The sequence below is a fragment of the Mustela putorius genome, unplaced genomic scaffold (genome assembly GCF_011764305.1).
Source record: "Mustela putorius furo isolate JIRA1106 unplaced genomic scaffold, ASM1176430v1.1 tig00003923_pilon_pilon_pilon, whole genome shotgun sequence".
Taxonomy (NCBI): Eukaryota; Metazoa; Chordata; class Mammalia; order Carnivora; family Mustelidae; genus Mustela; species Mustela putorius.
In genome coordinates, this window is record NW_025422068.1 from 9677097 (window position 1) to 9702264 (window position 25168).

The 25168-nt window shown below is 49.3% G+C and overlaps 1 protein-coding gene across 2 annotated transcripts in view; it reads right to left on the minus strand.

Moving 5' to 3' along the window:
- ADAMTS2 (ADAM metallopeptidase with thrombospondin type 1 motif 2) overlaps nucleotides 1-25168 on the minus strand; it is a 216496-nt gene that overhangs the window by 51462 nt on the left and 139866 nt on the right. For both annotated transcript variants that reach the window (XM_045069345.1, XM_013059699.2), the window contains exons 5-6: nucleotides 20958-21041; nucleotides 2840-2996 (exon numbers count right to left, since the gene is read on the minus strand). In XM_045069345.1, coding sequence (XP_044925280.1) covers nucleotides 2840-2996; nucleotides 20958-21041 — 241 coding nt within the window. The remainder of the gene's footprint in view (nucleotides 1-2839; nucleotides 2997-20957; nucleotides 21042-25168) is intronic.

Here is a 25168-nt window from a genome sequence, read left to right on the forward strand (position 1 = left end):
TCCTAAACTAATATAATGACATGTCAATTATATCTCAATAAAAAAATTAAATTAAAAAAAGAAGGGGTGTCAAGCTTCACTTCTTCCCCCCAGTTTGGATATTTGCTGGACCTGACACCATTTGTTGAAAAGACCATCTTTCCCCTCCACTTCACAATAAATTAAGTATCCATCCACAGGTGAGTTCAAGTCTGGACTCTGTGTTCTGTCCTCATGATTCATTTGCCAACCCTTGCATCAAAATACACTCTTCAACTACTGTATTTTGGGGAGCAATGAATACTTTGCTCATCTTCTCCAATCGCTCTTGACTGCTCTTGGCCCACTGCATTTCTGGAAGAACATTAGAATCAACTTGTCAATATCTCCAACTATTATGCTCCATCTGAGCTTGCTCTGGAGTGCACTTGCATTCCCTTATAGGTTGGTTTGGAGAAAATTGATTTTTTTTACAATAGTGAGTCTCCCTATCCATTAGCATGGCACGCCCCTTCCTTGATGTCATCTTTTACAACATCTGTACGTGTGTTTTACAGCTTTGGGGTCTAGATCTTGGACATCTTTTGTTAAATTTATTCCTAGGTGTTTGTATTTTTTATTCTTTTATTATTCTAAGTGATGGTCATTTTCAAATTTTAATTTTTTGCTGTTAGAACACAGAAATTCAAATGATTTTTATATATGGACATTATATCCAGGAAATTGCTCAATAATGCTACTGACTTATTTGTAGATTCTTTTGGGTTTTCCACGTCGACAGCATATTATTTTCAAATAAGAGTTTGATTTCTTCCTTTCTGACCCTTATATTTTTATTTTTTTCTTGCCTATTTCACTGGCTGGGACCTCTGCTACAATATCGAATCCAAGTGGTGATAGCAAGTATTCTTGACCCATTCTCAGGTCTAGAGGAAATCCTTTCAACATTTCACCACTACATATGATGTTTGCTAGAGCTTTTTTTTTTTCTGCTAAGTATCCTTTATTACATTTAGAACATTTTCTTCTATTCCTAGTTTAATAAGATATTTGATCATAAATGATTATTAATTTTGTCAAATAATTTTCCTTCATCAATTGAGATGATTTCATAAGCTTTTATCCTTTGTTCTATTAATTTGGAGAATTACAATGATTGATTTTCATATGTTAAACCTTGCAGTCCTAGGATAAGCCCAAATTCATTGTCACACAGTGCTTTTTACACATAGCACTGGATTTGATTTGCTATTTTGTTTGGGATTTTGTATATATACTCATGGGAGAGATAGGCCTATAAATTTGTTTTTGTCAAGTCAATCTCAGATTTTGGTATCAATGCTAGCAGGTCTCATAAAATCAGTTGGAAAAATGTTCCTCTCTTTTCTTTCTGTGAGAAATTGTATATGATTGGTATTATTCTTCGTTAAAAATTAGGAAAAGTTCTCTGGTGAAACCATCAAGTCCTGGAGCTTACTTTGAAGGGAGGCTTTTAATCATAAAGTCAGTATCTTTAGTTGATATGAGACTATTCGGATTTTCCTTTTTTTCTCAGATTTTATGTTTGTCAAAGAATTTATACCTTTCATCTAAATTAATAAATTTATCAGCATAATGATGTTCAAAATATCTTCTCATTATCTTATTACCTTTTTTAAAGTCAGATTTGTAATCAGATCCCTTTTATATTCCTAATCTTAGTAAATCTGTATTTTCTTCCTTTCTTTTTTAAACTAGCAGGGCTGGGGGCATTCCGGTTCTAACTGATATCTTTCAAAGAACCAAATTTTGATTTTATTGATTTTCTTTATAACCGTTTCCCATTTCAACAATCCTGCTCTTACTTTTATAATCTCCTCCCTTCCATTTTTGTTGAGTTTAGTTAGCTATTCTTTTTTGAATCTCTTGAGATAGATGTTTCTATGACTAACTCTTTAGTTGATTGACTGATTTGGTTTAGTCATTTTCGTTGATGTGGTTGACCGGTAAACTGTTAAGTTTACAAATACAATTTAATCATTATGTTAGCTATATCCACAATTTTTGATATGCCGTACTGTCACTATCATTTTGTTGAAAGATATATTCTACTTTCTACTATTCCTTCTTTGATCCACAGATTACTGATGAGCATAATATTTAATTTTCAAGCATTCATAATTTTTCAAGTTATCTTTCTTTTCCAGTGTGTGGTTTCGATCTTCTCTGTCTTTTGTTGAGATTTCCCTATGGCACTTGTAGTCTGCTTTGGTATGGTTTCGTGCTGCAGTCATCAAGAGTGTGTATCCCTCAGCTTTCTGGTGTAGTATTCTATAACTCATTAGGTCGTTTCTTCATTCAAGTCTTCTGTATCCTTACAAACATTCTTATCTGTTGTTATATCAGTTACTAAGAATATGTTAAAATCTTCAATTATAATTGTAGGCTTTGTCAATTTCTCCTTTTAGATCTGTCAGTTTTATATAGTTTGAATTTTTAAGTGAAATCCTTTAACTTCTAAAGATGGAAAACTTACTCAAATTTGTTTTTTAAAAATGGGGGGAAGCAAACAACTCTGCCTTGGATCCCATCTGGTCTTTGGGCTGCCAGCCCCAGGTGTGAGCCATTTCACCACCTTTGACCATTGCTGTCCCCCTGAGGGATGCACTTTCCTGGGAGAAATGGCAGAGGCCACAGTGGTTTTCGATGAGCCAAGAGGTCATGAAAGCTTACACAGCCCTCACTGGCTAAGGCGGCCACAGCCTCTCTCTGCCCTGACACCCTTCCCAGCCTGGACCAAGGCTGCCAGGGACCCTCACAAGGGCCAGTGGCTCATGCCCAGCCTCCCTCCTTTCTGGGTCCCTGCAGAGCTGAGGCTCACCTTGCATGCCCGAAGGTCCGAAGTCTTGCCGCGTGAGGAAGATGGCATGATCATGGTACTCATCGTGACCTGTGTCCGGCTTCTGCTGGAGGTAAGCCCAACGGCAGACATTCTCCAGGCTCTGGGAGGGGTTCCCAATCTCAATGAGGCTCATGGACTGCAGGGGTGGGCAGGAAAGATGGAAGCAAAGGATTAACGTGTCGGGTAGACAGGATGGGAGCTGAGCAGGCAGTAGTGTTCACAGACCCCCCCCCCCTTCTGCTGGAGCCCTGGGCCACATGGAGCTGAGTCCAGTGCCCCTCAGGATCCACCTCCCACTTGGCTCCACTCTTCTGAGTGGAGGAAAAGCTCCCCAGTCACACATGCCTGCATGAGTTTCCACATGAAACCACAGTCCACTTCTCAAGTGAGACATGGAAGCCAAGTTCTGAGGCCATCTGAGGCCTCACACAGTCCATCCCGCCTCACTTCCATGGGCATCTGTGGCTGTCTATCAGGCTCCTGTTCTGTGCGGGTCCTGGGCAGGAGGCCAGTGCAACGTGGACCTCATGTTAAAGAGCTCATAGCTCTGGCAGGGTCCCAGGCAGGGTAGACAGAACTCCCAACATGGTGTGGAAGCCCAGAGAAGGGGACAGGATGCCCTACATTGCCCCCTTGTTTAAATGTCATACAGAAAACAGCATAAACACTGCAGAGGAGAGAAACTGCAGCAGATCTAGCAAAGGAGCCACATACAAACAGGAGCATAGTGATAATTCCTTCAGGAACAACGGACAGGAAGCCCCACATCCCACTGGTATCATGATGCATACCCAAGACCCAGGGTGGGCTGCGGGACAGGCAGCACAGCAGCCCACTCTGCACCATGGCATTGGCATTTTCTCTCTTATTCAGTCCTCACAATCACCCTGAGAGGCAGGAAAGTGAGGCTCAGAGAGGTCAAGTAACTTGCCCTTAGCCACACAGCTGGGAAACCTAAAACCCATGTCTAGATTCAAACCCTGCCCTAAACTGCCTCCCCAAACAAAACATACACCATATTGTCCCCAAAGCAAGGCTCCCCTGTGTGGCACACTTCCCTTTGCTCTCTGCTGTCTTCATGCCACGCAGCATGTCAGCTTCTCTTACTATGAATTCCCACCACCGAATAGTTCCCTCCAGGCAAAGAGCGACAGGATCCATCTGTCCATAAAGCAGAGCTATGCATTCCCTATTAGACATGTCTGCAGGTGTTTTGTTTCTTCCCTGGCATAAATACATCCATTAAGTATAGCCAGATGCTCCTTTTCACATACAGAAGGAGCAGAGAGTAGATATAGGTACTGCTGGGAATCCAGGCTGTTCTAGAAGAAGGAAGAATGATTCAAGGCTGGGGAGGACTGCTCACTGCCAGAGTTCTCTTGCATCATCCGAGTCAGTGACTTAGAAGATGGCACACCAGTTCCCAACTCCCAAACACAAAACACCTGGGAGGTAAGAGTGCTTGTTATAATGAGACCTAGTGAGTCCCAGTGAAGGAAGTCACAGACTGGAATCACAGCTGTGGTGACCAGGACCCACTGGACACAGGCACAGAGATGGACAGCCCAGAGGAAGCTGCAGTAGGGAAAGGGACATACGGGATTGCCCCAATCATGACTGGAAAGAGAGTGTGACTACCTCTGGCCAGTGCGCTGTGAGCAGAAGTGACCTGTGCCTCTGCCCACAGGAAACCCTGCAGCGATCTCTCCTCACTGGCTTGTCAACCATCAGTATTGAGATGGTGGCTGCTCTGTCACCCAGACCCCAAGTGACAGAGGCATGGAACATGTAACAGGAGCAGGAAATAAGTATCTGTTGTCATAATGCCGTAGCGCAACCTTGCCCACACTGACTGACACAGGAGGGGCGGAGGGAGTGTGGCATCTGTGTCCCATCTAAGTCAGACGCCTGCAGGTCAGCCCGAGTCCACGCCAGGTGGTAGCTGCCTCCAGAAAACCTTATGAAGTCGCAGCTCTGAAGAAGCAATCAGGTGGGAGGATCTCCTTTCTAAGGAATGAGCTCTGGGTGGAAGAATAAGAAAAAGACTGTTGTGGGCAGATGTGAGTTGGTGCTAGAAATTGGGGCCTGTGCTTGTCCCCAGTGAGCTGAAGATTGCCAGCCTGAGTCCAGGTCTGAGGGATATCACCAGGCCGCCAATGAGAACTCGATCTAGGATGGCCACAGAGCCCCCACTGGTGTGTGACCTCCCCACTCACGAAGCCCACAAAGCAGCTGAGCAGCCTTGCTGGGCCACCTCCCACGAAGGGGCTCTGGTTCCTCCAGGGCCATGTCTGCCAGTCCATATATCAGGAGATTATTGCCCATGATGGGCTGGCTGGCCCTCAGGGTCCTTAGGGTTCCACTGTTGAGCTAATTCTAGTCTGGTTCCCTCCAAAGCCCTGGTGGGCTGCAGTTACTCGTGCCTAGACTTGTCTGACAACAGCAGCTCAGGCCCCCTTCAGTAAAACTTCCCCTCTGTTCATCTGGGTGTGACCCCAGGCTCAATGTGGGAGGGTTCAAGGCCTGGCTAATCCCAGCACCACATCTTCCTGGTACCGTGCTGGCTTGGAGTGAGCACATAACCAAAGTGGGCCAAAGAGATGGAAAGGTGTGAGACCATGAGACAGGAGCTGCTGGTGCCCCTGTCCCCACGGGAGGAGATCCCACTTGAGGAAAAAGCCGACACAGAGAGAGCTGGGCCTGGGCTGGAGAAGAGTCAACTCCTGGTGTCCTCACATGACCACCTGGCTCACCCAGGCCTGAGGCCACCCTGCTGTGGATCTCTTAGGTCACTGTGCACCAGGTGATTCCAAAAATGTATGGCCTGAAAACCTCTAAACATTTATCATCTATTTCTGCAGGGCAGGAATCCAAAGGCAACTTAGCTAGGTACTTTGGCTCAGGGTCTCTCCTGAGACTGCTGGCAAGCAGAGGTGGGGACTGTGGTCTCATCTGAAGGCTCCACTGGGGGAGGACCAGTTCCCCTGCTTGCTTGCTTGGCTGCTGGCAGGACTCAGCTCTTCGTGGGCTACTGGACCAAGGTTTCCAGCCACACCCCAGAACAATAACCTACCACAGCGTGCTTCCTCCAGCTTGGGCAACCTGAGAGACAGCAACACAGTGCACACACACCCAAGACAGGAACCACAGGCTACTTAGAAGGGAATCTCGGTCCCGCCCACACTCAAGGGGAGGGGACTATTCCAGGGTGTGAATACCAAGAGGTGGGGTCACAGGGGCCCTCCTAGAGGCTGCCTGTCACAGAGATGCATCTCATTCATGTGTCCGGCAACCTCTCCCTTGAAAATCAGTGTGAGCTGTGTTATCATCACTTGCTGTGAGTCTTGAGCAATGTACTTTTTCCTTGGGGGAACCACGGAAACTCCAGTCAAGGGCAGTGGCTGGTCTCCAGTGTCCAGCTGGTGTGCCCCACAGCAGTGGGAGAAGAGCTCTGGCCACATCTTTGAGGAGGAGTCCAAAGTCCAGCCAGAAAGACACACCTGTTTCAGGGCCAGAGAGCAGGAAAAGGACCACACGGTCAGGGACAGAACCAAGGGCAGAACCAGGCTGAAAGAGGCTCATAGCAGGTTGGGGGTAAGGGGAAAGAGGCCAGAGTGCTCGGGAGGTAGACTTGTAGGAAGTGCTGGCAGGGTGTAGTTCAACCAATTTTGACAATTTGGGAGTTCACCCAAATGCCAACAGAGGTGAGACAGGTGATGTAACTCAGTGAGGCAGGTGGGTTGTATGAAAAACAAAACTATCTTTTGTGTTGTCCACTGAGAAGGGCTAAGAGTACACAGAAATATTTCCTCGGCATGATAAAGAAGGTGAGGGTCGATCAGTGGTAAGCGAGGACAGTAGCAAAGCCAGGGTGAGAGCACTCAGCACCCCGCTACTGTGGGTATGCAGAAATGCGGGGACCCCGAGCTGCCAGACTGTATTTTTCAGGCCAATGTTTGAATGTGGACCTTCCAAAGTAAGCCGACCTCCTAGTAAATGTTGACCCCACTTAAAGTCAGTTACATGGACAAAACAAAACACATCCCCTGGGTCACCAGGTTGACAACCGCAGAATAAAGGTCCTCAGGCAAACAGCCCCCACAATGTGCCCTTCTCTACTGGCCCCAACACTGGCAAGCACCTCCTTCCTCGCAGAGATTCTTATGGTTCAGCCCAGCTGCCCAGCCCCTCTGGCAGTCGGCATGTTTCTGCCACTGCGGCAGGATAATTTTATTGAAATATTGATTTGCGTTTTGTTCTCGCCTTGTCTTTGCCCATTTCACGAAGGCATACTGCCGCGTGCATTCTCAGGTCCCACAGGGGCCTGGGCTGCAGGATCCAGAGCATAGGTTGTCCTGGACCCACTTCCAGCTTTTGGGTTCTGAGGACACTCCCAGAGGGCGGGGGGAGAGGGGCAGAGAAAGAGGCTGGGAAAGGGCTGCACCAGGAGGGAGTGGTCCTAGGGAAGCAGATCTCAGAAAACTCGGGCTGTGTGCTGGGCTCTGTGAGCGAGCAGCCCAGATGGGACTCTGAGAGATGGAAGAGGAAGGTGATGTCAGCTTTTAGGCACCCAAGAGGCAGAGCTGCTTGTATGTCCTATCGCTCTGCCCATGTCCCAACTTTCTGAGGGCTCTGGCCCATCTAAGATGTGCACGAAAGAACCGAGGATGGGGATCCTCATCCTTGCTGGGTCTGGAGCATTCAGGAGGGTGTAGGTATGCGGGGGCCAGCCTGAGTCCTGACAGTGACCTGTGCCCTGCAGCAGGTACTCAGCCTCTGATTCACGGAGAAGGCAGGGGATGCGGGAGGGGGACGGTGTGGAATGGGAGTGTTGCTGGTGCCCTACCAGCAGAATCAGGATCATGGCATGGCAGGAGATGAGCAGGAAAGGTGTGTGGGCTGGCAAGCAGGGGAGGAGGAGGCCTCTGGCTTTGGTGGAGGGTGGCAAGGGGGCCAACACAGGATGCAAGAGGAGAGGACTTTGAGCCTGCAGGGGGCGTGTGAGGTCCACAGCACCTGGGGACACCATCAAGAGATTGTCTTCTCCTGATCAGCTTGCTTGCTTGAAGAGCTGACAGTTTGCTTTGGGGCACTCTCCCATTTATCTGGGTGCAGCCCCTGAGGGATCAGTCCAGGTGCTCTGCCCACCCCTGAGCACGGCTGGGCCCAAGACCAGAGTGAGGACAGAGGAGTAGAGGCTCAAAAGGAGTGAACAGGTTGAAGCAGGTTTTTCCTAAAGAATCCCCCCAAGAACATGTCTCCAGCACCCCAGATTTAGCTTTTCCTCTACCTCTCCTCCCACTTCCTGAGAGCTACCTGGCCTTCCCACAGGTTCCTGGAGCTTCAGAGGACTCCTGGCAGACAGAGATACCCAAGCAGAGGAGAGGGGAGACCCCAGGAGAGTGGTCTGAGCCAGCCCGTGTGGCTCACTTGGATTCTGATGGTTCCTCTTGCTGCAACCCGGCCGCCATCTCTGCCATCCAGCCACATCCACACAGCCCTCCAATGGGCCCCACTCTCTGGGCCCCCACGGACCCTGCCCTGTCTTTGCCATGGACCACAGCTGGTGAGCTCTCTCCTCCCAGCGAGGAGAGGAAACATCTATTTCTCCCAACCAGATCTTCTTCCAAAGTGCCAAAGAGAGTTGCCTGTTTCAGTTAAGAAAGAGATTCTCACACTGGGCTGGCTTAGAGCCTGTGTTCCTCCCAGCCCTCAAGGCACCTGTCTCTTGGCTGCCTGCTTGCCTCTGCACAGGTTTCTCTAGGAGAACCTGTTTGTACAGCTTGCCATTCCCACCTGTGCAGGGATGCGTGAGCCCAGCAAGTGGGTGGCCGCAGCACCGGTCAAGGACCTCGCAGATGGGAGCTCCTCCCCGGGAGAAGCTGTGGGTGCACAGAGCGAACTGCAGTGGAGTGGTGGTCACCCCGTGCTCCCCGTGGAAGGGGCATTTCTGCACCCTGCGGGGGGCTGGGTTGTGGGTCCAGGTTTATAGGTGGCACCTAAGTTAAGCTGTAAAATTGCCCTAAGATACAGGTGCTATTATTATCTACAGGAGGAACCACACCAAGGCCAACTTAAGTAAACAGCCCAAGTCTCCTCCCTACACCGAGGTGGAGGTGGGTCTGGAAGCCACGTTGCAATACGGAAATGTTCTATTTCCCAGGCGGAGGAAACCAGAGGGTCAGGAAAGGAAGGGCGGGGCCCCAAGGTGGACACCAGGTGGCGCTGCTGCCACAGGAACGGTAGAGCCGGGTGACCGGCTGCTGGGATGCCAGGCTGCACCTCTGAGTGCAGGCAGGCAAAGGGGACTTTGAAGGCCAGAGACAACGTCTGCGGTCCCACCCTACATACGCCAATTAAGACCTGGTCAGAAGTTCTGCTCCAATCATTGCTCTCTGACATTTCCAGTTTGCCCTTGAATGAACTGAACGATTTATGTTCTTCCCTCCTTCTGTCAAGGACCGGTAGCCTGGAGGCCGGTCCAGCAGGCTGGAATAGAACCCAACCATGGGGTGGCTATCCTGGTGCAGCCACATATCAGGAGTCCCCACAGACCCCAAAGCTGTCTAGCAGCTCTCCAGGGCACATGCAGGTGACAGGTGGGGCTCACCTGCGCAGTATGAGAGTCCTGGGGTTAGAGACCTGCTCATCTCTCTTCCACGTGTGTTCTCAGACAAGTTACCTCACTGTGCTGAGCTCCCTATCTGCAGAATGGGTACAACCACAGGGCAGAGCCAGGAGCACAGGGGCTCTGTCAGTGACGGTCAGCACGGATAAATGTTCCTTGTCCCTGTCGCTGTGGTGGCAATGATGATAAAGATGCAGGTTTGATGCCAGTCCCCTGGAGAGCCAGCCCACCTTTAGGGGATGCCTGCAGCTCATGTTCCAGGGGATTGGGCTTCAACCCCAAAGCCTTCTCATCGTCCCCGGACAGTGGGCCCAGAGCCCAGACGTGCAAAAGGACAGGGCCCACTGGGCTCAGGTGAGCGGAGCATGCTTCTTGACCTTGGCACTGTGGACACTGGGGGTCAGGTACTTCTGTTGTGGAGGCTGTCATGTGCACTGCAGGATGTTCAGCAGCATCCCAATCTGTACTGTTCGATTCCACTGGCATCCCATGGCAGTGATGCCAAAATCACCCTCCGTGGGGAAGCACCTGAGGGGAGCAAGGGGCAAGGAGCCTGGGGCTTGCACGCCCCAGCCAGTGGAATAAGAGCACTGCAGCCGCCTCAGAGCAAAGCAGCTCCCCTCAGCGTAACGTCTGCAGAACACCTGGCCCCTGGAGCCGGCAACCCCACTGTCAGGTGGGGGTGGCCATGCGCCTGCCCCGTGGATGCTCTGTGTGGGCGAAGTGAGCTCAGAGCTCACCAGGATGGGCATCTTGGACAGGCAACAGGCCAGACAGACAAGCCCCTTCTTTCTGTGCCTGGGACTCCCATACTTTTCTCTTTTCCAGAGAAAAGCCAAGCTGCCTGCATGGGATTCTCAGCATGAACCTTCCCAAGCTTAGCCATGGCAGGCCTCCGAGGGACAGGGCCCAACCCCTGCGAATCCTTGTGCTTCTCTGGAGCCTGGGCTGACTAGCTCGGGAGGTAGACCGGGATAATAGGGGCCAACCACCATTAGGTTGGGGCATGGGACCCAGACTCTAGGGAGACTGGGGACTGTCCCTGAAGTGCTCCAAACCCCCTCATACCAACAGGAGAGTCAAGGTCAAGCAAGAGTGAGCAATGGCCAAGGACACATAGTAAGAAGGACAGTGGCACTAGGCCCTGGGACACAGACCCCATGGCCCCAGCACTCTCTTCTCTCGTTTCCCACTAAGGGATCCACAGCCTGAATTTCTTTCCCTCCAATGCTGAAAAATCCCTGCAAGAGCTCTGTACTTGGTCTTCACTTGGGTCTTTCACGACCAGATACCTTATGTTCTTCTCTGATTATCCCCAAGTCTCTGATTTCCCTTTGCTTTGATTTCCATCATCCTAGGAAATATTTAAAATGAGAACAGTTCAGTAGCTTTGGTGCCTTCTCAAAAAAATCAATTGAAAAGCCAGTTGCTATGCAACCCTCAAGTGTTGCTGATGGTCTGCTCCCTGGCTGATGGCATGTTGTATAAAATAAGATAATCTCCTTTCTTCTGTCTCTCTCTCTCTTTTTTTTTTTTTTAAGAAATGGAGAAAAATGTTGTTTTAGGAAAAACTTGAGATAACTCGGAGGCTTCTCATAAGCTGGAAGACAAACAACATGTCACTCATGTAAATGCTAACGATTTTATGCCCTTTGGAGTCTTGTGGGGTCTGGGGACAGGCTTGGGGGAGCTGGTCTATACCCATCATAATTTAGAATGAATAATGGGATCTGAATACAGGGGTCACTTTCTGCCCCAAGTCTGCCTTAGCCCATAGCCCTGGCTGAGAACCCCCAGTTTCTGGGGGGCACTGTTCCATTCCCTCTCCTCACAGTGGTCCTGGCTACAGTCATCGTGGCTTGCCTGATGCTTAAACCTACCCAGGGATAAGGTTCTCTCTCCTTGCCAGGAACAGGAGTTCCCTGAGGAATAGCTCACCAGAACATACCTGTAGATGAGACAAACCCTATCTCCAGACCCCCAGTCTAGAAGCCTTGCCTGGTTTCTCCCTGAATGAGGAGAACCCATTCCCTCTGACACAAATGCTGGGCCTCTTGTTCCTCAGACCTCCCTACTGGGAGGTCATGGGCCCAGCTACTCCATCCAAGGCCACCCCCTGCTCAACTTCCCTCAAGACTCTGAAGCGATACTCTTTCGTTGGTGCCTTTATGAGGAGCTCATGCTCCACTCCTGGAGAGCACGGGGAACCCAGATCGACCTACTCCTTCAGCTCCCATGACACCCCACAGAGACCTCTGAACAGGGTCTCACCCCTGGGTGGCTGTGCAGAACAGGGCCTGCGACTGGTGGACATACCCTGTTAACTGTCACCAACAAGATAAGTGTCGAAAGGAGAACTCTTTTAACAATCTGATGGTGTGATTTTATGTGAACGGAATTTAATAATAAAAAGTCTGGGCTGGGTCTTTTTGTAAATCTTGGTTTTGTCACATTTTGCTTTTCTAATAATTCCTTTGAAATATACTTTCCAGGAGTATCGGTCAGTGATGGACCTTTGGGGCTGGGGTGTTCTGTGTCTAGCTCAGCAACCTTGGCCCTGGATGGTCACTTTCCTGAGTTGGCCAATGGCTCCATGTCAGTGAGATGGGCCCTGTTTTCCTGTGGCCGCTGCTATGAGTCCTGTGGCCCACGACTGTGCTTACTTCAATAGACCAGAGCCAGTAGCCAGGCACGCTGCACAGTCCCTAGGTTCCTAATGCTCTGTGTCCAGGCTGAACACCCTGTTCCAGCAACACTGGACAAGAAGGTGGGGCCTCCCCTGAGTTCCCTCACATCAGGGTACCTGTGTAGCACCAGTCCCCCTGATCTTGGCCAGCTGTGTCCTCCTAACTCTATCTCCCTGCCTGTCCTGCTGTGGGGTGTCCTCCCTCAGGAAACCGAGAGCCACATTATGGAAGCTGAAGGAGGACTGAGCATCAGTCAGATCCCGTAACTTTCTGGAATCCCCCAGGATACACAATGGGCACCAGCCTCTCCCAGAGACCTCCACCATAGCCTCATGGGCCTGACCTGGGCCCAAGGGCTTTCAGGGGACAGGCAGGGTAGGGCAGGACAAGGTAAGCAGAGCATGGGGTGAGTTTGGCTTATAGGAGACTGGTCAGCCCAGCTGTATCCCCAGGGACCCGGAGAGGGCCAGGCTGAGGAGACTGTGAATGGGCAATCCCCCAGATTCTGCTACGTTCTCTATCCTGACTCCTCCAATGTCATAGGCAGAGGTCTGAGGCCTGTCTGCTGAGCCTGTGGCTGGGACACAGTGGGCCCTCTGGATTTTGCTCTTAAAAAAGTATGCATCCCACTCCAGATTCTCCCTTCTAATTCCTAAACTCCTTCCCACATGAAGTCGGGGGGCTGGGAGGGGCAATGGTCCCCCACTCTCGGTTTCCACTCTACTAGTCCTGGTCTCACTGAGTCTGCCCTACTGCCCAGGTGAGGTCCAGCCACCCCTTTTGCCAGCTGCGGCCTGCCCACCTCCCCATATGTCCCTGGGAAGAGCAGGCTGCAGCCTGACACTGGGGTCCATGCCCACTCCCCTTACTCCCCACTCTGCCTATGGAAGACTTGGCTGGGGGCGGGGGGTACACACATGGCCCTGGCAAGGAAGAACCCCTTCCCATGAGGCAGCATGTAAGGGGCAGGGCCAGATGGGCCTTGGCCATAAGGTGATTTGGCCTCACCTGCAGGTAAGGCCGCACACCTGCAGCAGCCTGCATTCCAGCCCAGATGGCTTGCTCAGAGGTCCCCTAAGCATGCAGGTGGCAGAGTCCCTGGGCCCAACCAGGGAAGGGAAGATAGTGATCCTGAGGGCAGAAGGACACAGATCCCTCCCCACCTGTCCCCAAGCCACTGTAGAGAGGAGGTGCCAAGTGAAAGCAGGAAGTCCCTTCTATGTTCTCCTTCAAATCAGGAGTAAAATGCTGGACATGTCAGAGCCCTGAGGCATACCACTAGAGATTCTAATCGGGTGCATTCAGTTCAACGGGATTACTTGGACTCTACCAGTTTTAAATGCTCTAAAAAAAATGTAAACCATCTTTTCATAATTAAAAATGCTCTATTTTAAAAGAAACATGCTTATCATGATATATCAAGAAAATTCAGTAAAGTGCAAAGGGGAAAATAAAAATCCATGGCCAATCGCCCAGAGAGAAGTAATAGTTACATTTGATATACTCCTTCCAGTCCCTTCTGTATAGATTCTTTTTTTTTTTTTAAAGATTTTATTTATTTATTTGACAGACAGAAATCACAAGTAGGCAGAGAGGCAGGCAGAGAGAGAGGAGGAAGCAGGCTGCCTGCTGAGCAGAGAGCCCGATGTGGGGCTCATGACCTGAGCTGAAGGCAGAGGCCTTAACCCACTGAGCCACCCAGGTGCCCCTCTGTATAGATTCTTGTACACAAAACTAAGACCTTCTTACTCTAAGTTATAGGCTCCTTTTTTTTTTTTTTTCAAAGCAAACAAAGTTAACTTTAGGCTGTAACCACTCCCCAGGGCTCTTTAGGAGGCTTTGGAAATGGGATTTCCTGGCGGCCCCATATTTTGCTGCAGAGACATATTAGCATGTATTTCATCAGGCCCCTAGGAGTGGAAAGTTCAGATTTCCTCCTGTGGTTTATACCCAGAAATAAGGCCACGGCCTTTGTCTTCTTCCTAAATGTTTGTCCACAGCTCTGGGATACAGTTATAGAAAGGAATGAATGGGGGCAGACATGAAGAACTTTTTAAGGGCAGTGGTGAGTACTGCCAAATTTCCTTCTAGAAATATGTATACATCTATACTCACATCAGAAAAGTGTATTGCTTCATCCACCCAAACCAGCATTTAAATCCCTCTTTCTAATCTTAACACATTGATGCTTTAAAAATGGTAAACGGTTTTATTTATTTCATAGCACAATTAAATATTTTCTCCCTTAATTTTTGGCCATTTGTATTTTTCTTCTGCGTACTGTGATATCCACTGCCAATTCTGTTTCTCCTATGATTTGCAGGAGCTCTTCACATACTAGGATATCTTTGCCATATTGCAAGTGTTTTTCATGCCTGGGCTTTGTCTTTTGTTTCTTGACAGAAGCTTTATGTTTTCAGTATTCAATGTATCTGTCTTCCCCTTTATAGTTCCTTCTCTTACACTTATGCTTAGGGAGCCCTTGGCAACCAATGTTTGCTTCTTGATCTTTGTGGTTTAAGTCGTGGAATGTGTTATTGGCCTATATTTATCACATATTTAATTTACTATAGATGAAATGTGTATCAGTCCTATACTGATTTAGGACACTTAATAACCACTTCGCTTACATTTATCTCATGGTGTCTACAGAAGTGTGTTTTCAGAGCTAAGGAGCTCATTTGATTGATCTGCTCGTGCTTATGCAGATATGGTATGATTTTAATTTTTTTCACCTCACAAGATGTCTGGAGTAAATCTCCCTCTATTTGCTTAGCTTTCAAGGTTTTCCCAGCCAGTCTTGACTGGCTTCTTAGGCTTCCAGATGAATCTTGGAATCATTTCATCCAAGTTCCAATTATTAATTTGGGGAAAATCGATACCTCTACTGTCCCCAGTCTCCTTTCAGGGAGCCCTCATTTCTGCTTTTTTCCTTCCAGTAACAATGTGCAATTTTCTTCCAATAGGTCCTATATGGATCTTGTTAGGACCAAGCCAGGTATTTTATATTTTTGGTTACTTTTGTCAAGGGAATTTTTCTTTCCCTATTATACCTACTATTGGAGCCTTGTGGGTTCATGCAAAAATTAGTGATTTTTATAGAACTATGTTTTATTTGACCAATTCACTAAGCTTCTTTATTACCTCTAAGAGCTTCACAGCAGATCCTTCTGGGTTTTCTAGGTACACGATCATCAGCAAACAATCTTTACGGTTTTATCTGTTCTTTTCCCATGTTGGCTCCATGTCATAAAGACACTCCCAGGAAGAACCCCTGGAAATTCTAGAATTTCCAGAACCTCAGTAACAAAGTCACCTTCTTGTTGCCGACATTACTGTGACTGCCTCAGGATGGGCGGCATTTCCCAAAGCGGGTTCCTCAGAACACTGACCGAAAAACAGGTTTGAGAAACTATGTGTCTTGATGCATCTCTTGAGATTCACTGGGCATGCTTCTGTCCTAAAGCCTCTGAGAAATTCGGCTGTCAAGAATACTTGTTCTACGTTCTTTTATCTTCTTTTTAAATTGCTATTATTATTTTTTAAGATTTCACTTATTCATTTGACAGGCAGAGGCAGAAGGAGAAGCAGGCTCCCCACTAAGCAGGGAGCCCTATAGGGAGCTCTATCCCAGGATCCTGAGCCAAAGGCAGAAGCTTAACCGACTGAGTCACCCAGGCATCCATTTTATGTTCTTTTAAAAGCTTTTCCGAGACTTGAGTGTGGAAGCCCTCTATCTGCCTGTGTGAACATCTATGAACATCCGAATAATTAGCCAGGCAGAGTGCTTTTGGGGACATGTGCTTCTTTCTCCACCTTTAAATAAAATTTTGGTTGTCACGTCACCACCTGTTTGCACAGATTTCTGAATACCAGGAGATCCTCTCCCAGCTCCTGTGCAGATCACGCCCCTTGCCCCAGCAACACCTCAGTGTCAGGGGCTCCTGGGGTTCTTTCCTAGCTGCCCCCCGACTCAGCATACTTCCTTGTACCCCCCGCCCCACTGGTGTCTTCGTAAGCCATGCTCAGCTCTTCTCTCGAAGCTCCAGACCCCTACAGCCCCTCCCTGGCTGTCTCTACTGGGATGGCAAGAGGCACCTCAAACTCAATACATCTCAACTGAACTCACTGCCTTTCTCCCCACCACCCTCTTCTCCTGTGTTCTCCATCTCAGAGCTTGGCATCATGATGCACTTGGCTGCCCAAGACCTGGGCCCAGTGTCTCTCCACCTTCATCTAACCATTCAGCACCCATGCCCTCCAGACTTGGCCTCCTACAAAGTTCTCTTTCTTTTCTTCTCTCTATTTTATTTTTTTAAAAGATTTTATTTATCCAACAGAGAGATAGCACAGGTAGGCAAAATATCAGGGAGAGGGGGAGGAAGAAGCAGGCTCCCTGCAGAGCAGGGAGCCCTATGCAGGACTTGATCCCAGGACCCTGCAATCATGACTTGAAAAGAAAGGAGATGCTTAACCGACTGAGTCACCCAGACACCCCCGAAAGTTCTCTTTTGTCTGTCTTCCTTACTCCAGCCACTGGTTATGGTCTCAGTACAATCCACAGCTTACCTATCTTCAATGGTGCCTGCACCTTCCCCAGCCAGGCTCCCGCCCCGTATTCTGCACATAGGAGTCCAGGGTTTGTCTTGGAAATGCACACCGGGTCCTGGAACAACATCCCTGCGCTGGTTCTTCTCCCTTTTACTCCCTTCCAGTAGCTTGGCCTGACCCCATGAGGCCTGCCTGCCCTACCTTTCCCCCCAGGAGTCTCTGACCCCCTGTTATAATCATTTCCCTGTCTACACCTCTGCTCTAGAAGCAGGCCTAGAGGTCAGAGACCACCTCAGTGGCCCAGCACAGAACTTGGCACATAGAAACCCTTTGTGAAGTATGTGGTAGATGAGGAAATTTTGTCATTTGGCAAACTGATGTGATGAACTATATGAACTTCCTGATAAGTCAACAATCATCTTATTCCCAGGATAAGCCCTATTTTATCATGGTGGGAGTTTCGTTTTATGCGTTATTGGATTAAGCTCTTAAAGCCTTGGGATTTTTTTATATCTATTTTTAGAAGGAAGACAGGTCTGTACATTGTCTTGGACATGCTACCTTTGGCAGCTTTGAGTATAGGAATCACACTGGCTATAAAAGTAAATTGGGTGGATGTCAGAGTATATCTATATATGTGCTCTGAGATGATTTCTATGGTGTTCTATTATCCTTGCTTAATAATTCCTTAGAAGTGAATAAGAATGCACTGGCAAAAATAGATGATCTGACTCTCGATTTAGAGGTAATTTTCGGAAACTCTGAAAATGCTGGAGAACTTGAGCTCCCACTACGGTTATGGGACTTACCGTGGTTTATACATATTTTGGAGTCGGCTTTGAAATATTCTTTGAAATCCATGACTTGCCAGCATCTCTGTCTACCTTCAAGTTCTGACTCTTCTGCAAATGGTGGACTGGGGTCATGAATATCTACTGCCCCACAGCAGTGAAGAGGAGAAGAAGAACCACAAGAAGAAACAGCTTTGGGTGTGGACAGTTTAGCACAGAGCCCGACAGGGTGTAGTTAAAATAAACCAGGGTTTGTTTCCTTGGGAAATCAACACCTTTTAGGCTAAATGAGACCCGAGGTTTTGCCAGCACGAGCAAGCAATTAACTGTGCATGATTTCCAAATCTTTCTTTTGAACCAATATGGGGGCAATCAGGGGCGGAGGGGATGTAAGCTGCCACCTGGTGCTCAGATAATCAGTGCAGTCCTCTTTTTACTTCCAGGGCCAACCTGAAGTTTCCCATTTCCCTCTTCCAGCAGTAAAGGGAAAGAGTGGGGGATATAATTGCACCCACACCTTCCCAAACCCTCCTATAACTGGAGGAGGGTGTGCATGTGGCCTCCTCCACTGATGGGAGTGGGCCCGAGTGGAGGTCTAGCAGCTGCCTAGTCTGGCAACTTCCACATATGCCACAATGGCAACTTCCTCTTCTGCCCAGGTAAGCACCCTGGTGTAGGTTCTATTATGCAGACCCTTTCTAATCTTTTAGTTTGTACTCCCCCCGCTTTTCTAGATTCATACGCCAGAGGTTTGCTTTGGCCAAAGCTCTGTTGATTGTTATGATTATTTCTGTTCTAATTTCTTCATTTCTGTCTTTCTGAAACTTATTTCCTTATTTTTGTTCTCTTTAGGTCTGTTTTTTTCCTTTGGTTTGTGGTTCTTGTTGACATTTTCGTTAACCTTACTGAGTCAATGCAATAGGTTAGTGTGTATTCATTCTCTGTTGTGCAGTCTGGGAAACACTTGCAAGTTTGCCTCTGAATACAGCTTTGGCCACACCTCATAGGTTCTGATCTCTAGTACTATTATTTTCATTAGTGTTCCAAGTAACTGCAGCTTTCATAGTCTCCCTCCAGGCTGGTCATTTTTCAAATGTTTAAAGACATTGGATTTGGGGCGCCTGGGTGGCTCAATTGGTTAAGGGTCTGCCCTCACCTCAGGTCATGATCTGAGGGTCCTGGAATCAAGCCCAGCATTTGCGGGGGGTGGGGCTTCTGCTTAGCAGGGAATCTGCTTTTCCCTCTCCCTCTGCCTCTACCCCCTGCTCATGCTCTCTCTCACTCTCAAATAAACAAAATCTTTAAAATAAATAAATAAATAAAGACTGGCGGGGTGCCTGTGTGGCTCAGTAGGTTAAAGCCTCTGCCTTCGGCTCGGGTCATGATCCCAGGGTCCTGGGATCAAGCCCCACATTGGGCTCTCTGCTCAGCGGAGGGCCTGCTTCCTCCTCTCTCTCTCTCTGCCTACTTGTGATCTCTGTCTGTCAAATAAATAAATAAAATCTTAAAAAAAAAAGAGAGAAAGACTGGATTTTTTCCCCAGTTAATATATCCTTTCCCTCCACCCTATTTTTAGGGTGCTGAGTTAGAGAATACAGCCCAAACAGTTTTAACTGTATAAAACTCACTGAAATTTCCTTTACAACCTAAAACACTTTTGTAATTTTCAAGTGTTCTATGATTCCTCAAAAAGAAGGCACATACTTCGATAGGGCCAAGAAAAAAATGATAAAACTGCTAATTTAACTTCATACATTATTATTATTTGAAACTTCTATGCCTTTCAAAAAGTAATCTGTTAAAGGTTTTAAAAAGAGTATAAAAGATTCCTGCAGTTAGGTTTTCATCAATTTCTCCCTAGTCCTCACAGTTCTCTGTGGGGAGCACATGGACCATGACTGGTACCCTCACTGTGACCGCTTCTACTCTGGAATGATAGGCTTTCTGGGTAAAGACAGTGGGCTCAAGGTCCACTATTCCTGGAATTCATCCAGCTGTATGGGCCCTTCATTGTCACTTTTTTTATGCCATGGGCCTTGTAAGTTGTGTGCAGTTGGATTTTATTTTTGGAGACTGAGACCCTCTGTCTTTGAGTAGAGGAGTTTAACCCTGCACCTAATTACCATCTCTGATGACTGATTTTGTACATATTGAGTGAAGTCAGACCATGGATTCTGGAATTTGGCTGTGAGCGTGAGAAGCCCAACTCCCAAGGAGCCAAATGACACTCCACTCACCCAGAATACCAGCAAGCCACTTTAAGCCTCAGTGTTCTTATCTGTGAAATGAGGATCATCCTAGCTCTAGCTCCCCATCTGCCCTTGGACTCAGTGAGTTAACATGGGTAAGGTCCTTCTGAGCTGCCCAGCACGGAGCTCCTTCCTTCCTCCCAACTCTCCTTTCTTTGTACCCCCTTACCTTTCCATGTCAGGTCACTATCTCTAGGGTCTTTCTCCCCCTGCTGCACAGACCCCACATGCTGCTAGGAAAGACGGCTCCAAGTTTGACATCAAGTGGGGTTAGGAAGGGCAAGAGAGTCTAGTTACGGCAGACGCTATGCAGAGGAGGACAGAGAAGCTAGGAAGGGGAGAAGGACACGGGGAGAAGAGGTGGGCGGGAAGTGAGGGGTCAAGTATCCTCATGTTTCTGATGCTTTGAAGTCTGGGGCCATGCTGACCCTAGAGGGACTGACCCTCCTGGGGTCAGCAAATTCCTACAGATACTAAGCAACTGACTCTGGAGAACACTTTCCAAATGAAAACCAACGAATTCAGAGTCTACACCCCCACTCACCTCCCTCAAGGGACTCTCATACTCCCATCACCCCTAGAGATGTACTATAGTTGTTACATAGTTGTTACATACCTACTTAGTCGGCTAAACTATGGCACAGAGCCCACTGGAATTATTCATACCGGCCAGTCCTATGCCCACTCACCCTGTCATCCTGCCCATATAGTCCTGTGTGGGTGACCATCTTTTCCATGGCAGTCATCTCTTGATAGGTTGGCCTCCCCACAGCCGAATAATAACAAAAGCTACATTTTAAAACAAGGAATTGAAAGGGGTCAGGAATATGGGGGCGGCACACATGTTTCTTGTTTCTTTCAGGAGCACAAGGCAGCTGGGGACAGGCCCCGGGGTTTGGGCCTCCAGAGGAGGCCCATGCCTCACTGGAGGGCCCCCTCATCCCACACTGAACAGGGGCTCTGCAGTATCAGGAAAACACCAGGGAAGGTGGCTCAGAGGGTTAAAGCTCTGCCTTCGGCTCAGGTCATGATCCCAGGGTCCAGGGATGGAGCCCCACATCGGGGCTGTCTGCTCCGCAGGGAGCCTGCTTCCTCTTCTCTCTTTCTCTGCCTACTTGTGATCTCTGTCTGTCAAATAAATAAATAAAATCTTTGGAAAAAAAAAAAGGAAGACACCAGGGGCTCACTTACCTTCCCATAGCTCAGCAGGATTATCCGCACCAGGACAACATTGATGTGGGCCCCCAAGGACTCATCATGATAGATTTCGTTGACCTGAAAGACAAAGGAGGGGTGTCAGCAGGAACCACAGGCCCAAGGAGCACCTGCCACTAACAGGGGAGGGCCCAGGGGAGGCCCTGCCGACTCATCCACACTGTGCCGTGCCCTCTATGAAACAGGCTTAACAGTCCCTGTCTTACAAAGCTTTGTGAGCACTGAATTTCCCCATGTGTGCAAAGGAATGGTGCTGGTGAAAACAGTAAGACACCATACTTGTCACCACGCTAAATCATAGCCATCCATGAAGTCACGGGAAGAGGCCAGGGTGCATACCCTTACACACAGACACCCTTGCCCAGCTTTGAGGGTCAAACTTGATTTTTTTGGTCTACAATGAGACAACAACCCTAAAACCCAGTTTTTCTTAAGAAAAAGGGTTTCTCTGTCAAATTTTTTAAAAAATCTTTTTAAAAAGTGGGGGGCACCCAAGTAGCTCAGTCAGTTAAGCATCTGCCTTCAGCTCAGGTTATGATCTCAGGGTCCTGGATCAAGAGTCCGGTATGTGACTCCCTGCTCAGCAGGGAGCCTGCTTCTCCTCTCCCTCTGCTGCTGCTCTTGCTCGTGCTCTCTCTCAAATAAATAAAATCTTCTAAAAAGAGAGAAAGGGTTTTTTTAATCTCCCAAGTATTGCTTTATCTCTCACAGGCAAGCCCAGACAGTTTGGCTTATGGCCTTTGACCAAAAGTCATGGTGTAGAAGCAAAAAAGGCAGTGACACTGGGAGGTCCTGCTGCAGCTAGAGGGGACAGAAGGGAGGAGAGAGCAGAGAAAGGCTGGGTGGAATGACTATGTTTCACTGTACTCCTTCCAGCCCTGACCCCCAGCCATAGCACTGATATTTGGGAAGAAGCCAAAAGTAGAGAGAGCTTGGTTCTGCTGTCTGGGACCTGGGAGGGGCCGGGTTCATATCTAGAAAGGATGTTTGGAGGGCCCAAATGGAAAGCAACTCCCAGATACATTTAGGGGATCTAGGGATAGTGGACAGGATAGTTGGGGGCTGGCTCATAGGTTGGCCTGGGGCTGGGGTGGGGGGAGCTGGCCTGGAGGAGAGGAGGGCAGATGTTGCTTGGCTACAGAAAAGAAAATACACCTGGACCGACCCCAACTGCAGGCCCTCAGCCTGGAGGGTCACGGCCCAGGACCAAGCATGCTGGGACAGACGTGTGCAGATGCAGGGTGGCAACCCCAGGGTAGGAGGGGAAGGGGATGAACAGCCCTGCCATGGACTGAATCGTGTCCTCCCCGCCCCAACTCATCACTCCCAGTGCAATTCAGAGGTGGGGCATTCGAGAGGCAGATAGGGTTACATGATGTCAAGAAGGTGGAAGTCCCCATGATGAGATTAGTGCCCCTAGAGGAAGAGACACCAGAGAGCTCCCTTGTGCACTCTCTCACTACCATGTGAGGACACAGCAAGGAGGAGGATGTCTGCAAGCCAGAAAGAGAGCCCTCACTAGGAACCAAACTGGCTGACACCTTGATCACGGACTTCCAGGCTCTAGAACTGGGAGACATTAATTTGTGCTGCTTAAGTGACTCAGCCTGTGGTATTTTGTTAGAGCAGCCTGAGTTCTAAAACAAGCCTGGAGTCAGGGCTTACCCTCTGACCTAACTACTCCCCCTAAAGACCTCTGAATGGGAAAAGCCTGAGCCACCTCTCATGGGCTGGGTCATTTTCCCTTCTATCCTGGAGCAAGGGTGGCATCAAATATAAGAACAAAAGAAAGCTGCCTTTTCCCCCACGTTTGAGCTGTGGTGCGATGTCCACCCTGCCAGCAATAAGCCCCTTACAGGGGCTTCTCCAACTGAGCCACCCTGGTCTTTCACAGAGCCCACCACCCCCTGGGGGCCAGAATCGCCTGGCCTGGCCTCTCCTTCTCTACAGACTTTGCAGGTACCTAGCAGACCCAGGAGAAAGCTATTGGCCCCACAGCATGTCCAGCAACTATGCTAGCATTTGGGATTTGGCAGTGAACCAGCCCAGAGCTGGCCCTCTGTCAGGAGGTAGAGACTTCAGAAGTCACAAAAACTGCTTCAAGATCATGACAATGCTGAAGAGGACCCTGGGAAGGGAACCCAGATGGTACATCCATGGTGAATTGATTGGTGAGGATTGGTGAGCCCCCAAAGGATGTGGCATTTCATCTCAGAGATAAGAAATGAGAAGGAGTTAGCTCAGCAAAGCCAGAAGAAAGTAGCATGTGCAAACATCCTGGGGTCAGAGGCAGTGGCGTGTGTTCCAAGGACTGAGGAGGGGGAGAGGGCCCCTGAGGCCAGACCACATAGCTATTCAGTAGTAATAAGAAGGATTCCAGTTCTAATCAAAGAGCAGTGGAGGATATGGAGTCATGATAGAAGGATAATGACACTGCATTTTACAAAGATGACTCGGGCTCCTTTATGGAAAGCAGAGCCTACTACAGCAGCCAAAGTGTCAAGGGTGGGGCTAAGATTTGGGGGTGAGTGGAGATAAGGAACAGATGTGAGCAGTGATAGGAACTGGAATGGGGGGGCACTTCCTACACAGCTCTGGGACACTCTAGGCTGGCTCAGCCCCATCCCCTTGTTGGTAGAGGGAAGCAGTACAACTTTGCTCTGTATAGGGTAGGGGAAAGAAAAATGTCTCGGGGTCATCTCTCAGAGCCTCTCCAGAAAAGAGGGGCTCAAGGCTCTCTTAATACCCTGACCATGCCTCTCCAGGGCCCACGCTCTAATGGCACTTCTCAGAGCTGGTCTGGGGTGTACCCTGAGGGAACCTACCCCCATGCAGGCCCGGTGAGGCTCTAAGCCCACAGTGTGACAAGCTTTAGGAAGACAGGTAACCTGCCTTGATATTTGGAAGGGATTTAGGACTGAGTTCAGAGAATTAGCTCATTTTATGCTACCAACAGCCCATGGAGGTCAGAATGACTGACCACCTGAGCAATGGAGAAGCTGAGGCTCTGAGTGAGGGGGTGCTTGTTGGTCCCCTCAGGGAGGAAGAAGATGCAGGACTGGTCCGCTTCCCACTTGTGGCCCAGACCTTGCCCACCAGGGCCTGGGATCCTCCTGTTCCCTGAACCCTGCTACTGTGCCCATAGTCGCTTTCATCTCAAGTAAGGGGTCCTTGGATACTGAGCAGCTCTGACCCTGACTCCTGATTTGGGACCGGGGATGGCCAGAACCCCAGGAACCCCACCACTCAGTGCTAAGCTCTATAAGGCAGAGGCCGTCTAGGATGTCAGGCCACTGAGCGGAGGCCAGGCAGGGAGGCCCTGCCTTTGGAGTTGCCCGTCAGCTGCCAGCTCGCATGTGCTGGGCTGGGCTGCTGAGGAGCATGCCCAGCTGAGGGCCAGCAAGGCGGCCAGGCTGTGGGTCAGGCTGGCAGTCAGGCCGACTCCGGAGACTCCCCAAGCCCTACCTCCCTGGTCACTTCAAACTGTGGTGGGCCTTTTGTGGCTCTGTCCCCAAGGAAGCTTCTGTCCTTTCCAGAGGGGCCATGGCTCCCCACAGCCTACTCCTCTCGGGGCATCGGTGGGCTGTGCTTTGGCCTCCCTCTGTGACGCCTTTCTGTGAACGCAGGGCAGTGCTGAGAATAGGGGCCCCCGCTGTCCTTTGCCTCTGCCGGCCTTTGGAGGGGGCCGTGCCCTGCTCTCAAGGGAACACGAGCCTTTTGGGGACCTGTACGACTGCCACCGCCCTTGAGCCCACAGGATGCTGCTAGATACCACTCGGCTGCTAGAAGCCAGCGGAGCCCACCTGGCACAGAGACCACTGGGAATGATGAGTACAATTTCCAGTGAAACACTTGCATCCTTAATAGGAACACAGCTTTTTAACGCTTCTGCCGAGCAGAGAGCTGACAGACGTAGCAGAGAGTCACTGAAGAAGGGAGGCAGCCTACAAACATCTCCCTCATGTCTCCCCTGTCCTCCCTTGACCCTGACCCCATCTCCCAGACAATCAGGCAGGGGCGGGGGCTCCTCAGCGCCTTTCTGACTCTCGTCCTGCCCACACTGCCGCCGCCTTCACCACAGTCACCACTCAGCAGATTCTTCCTCTGCCTGTAGACCTCAGTGCCCCCCATTCCCCTGCCCCATGCCTTCAGGAGCAGCCTCAGCCCCTCAGGATGGCAGTCGGGGC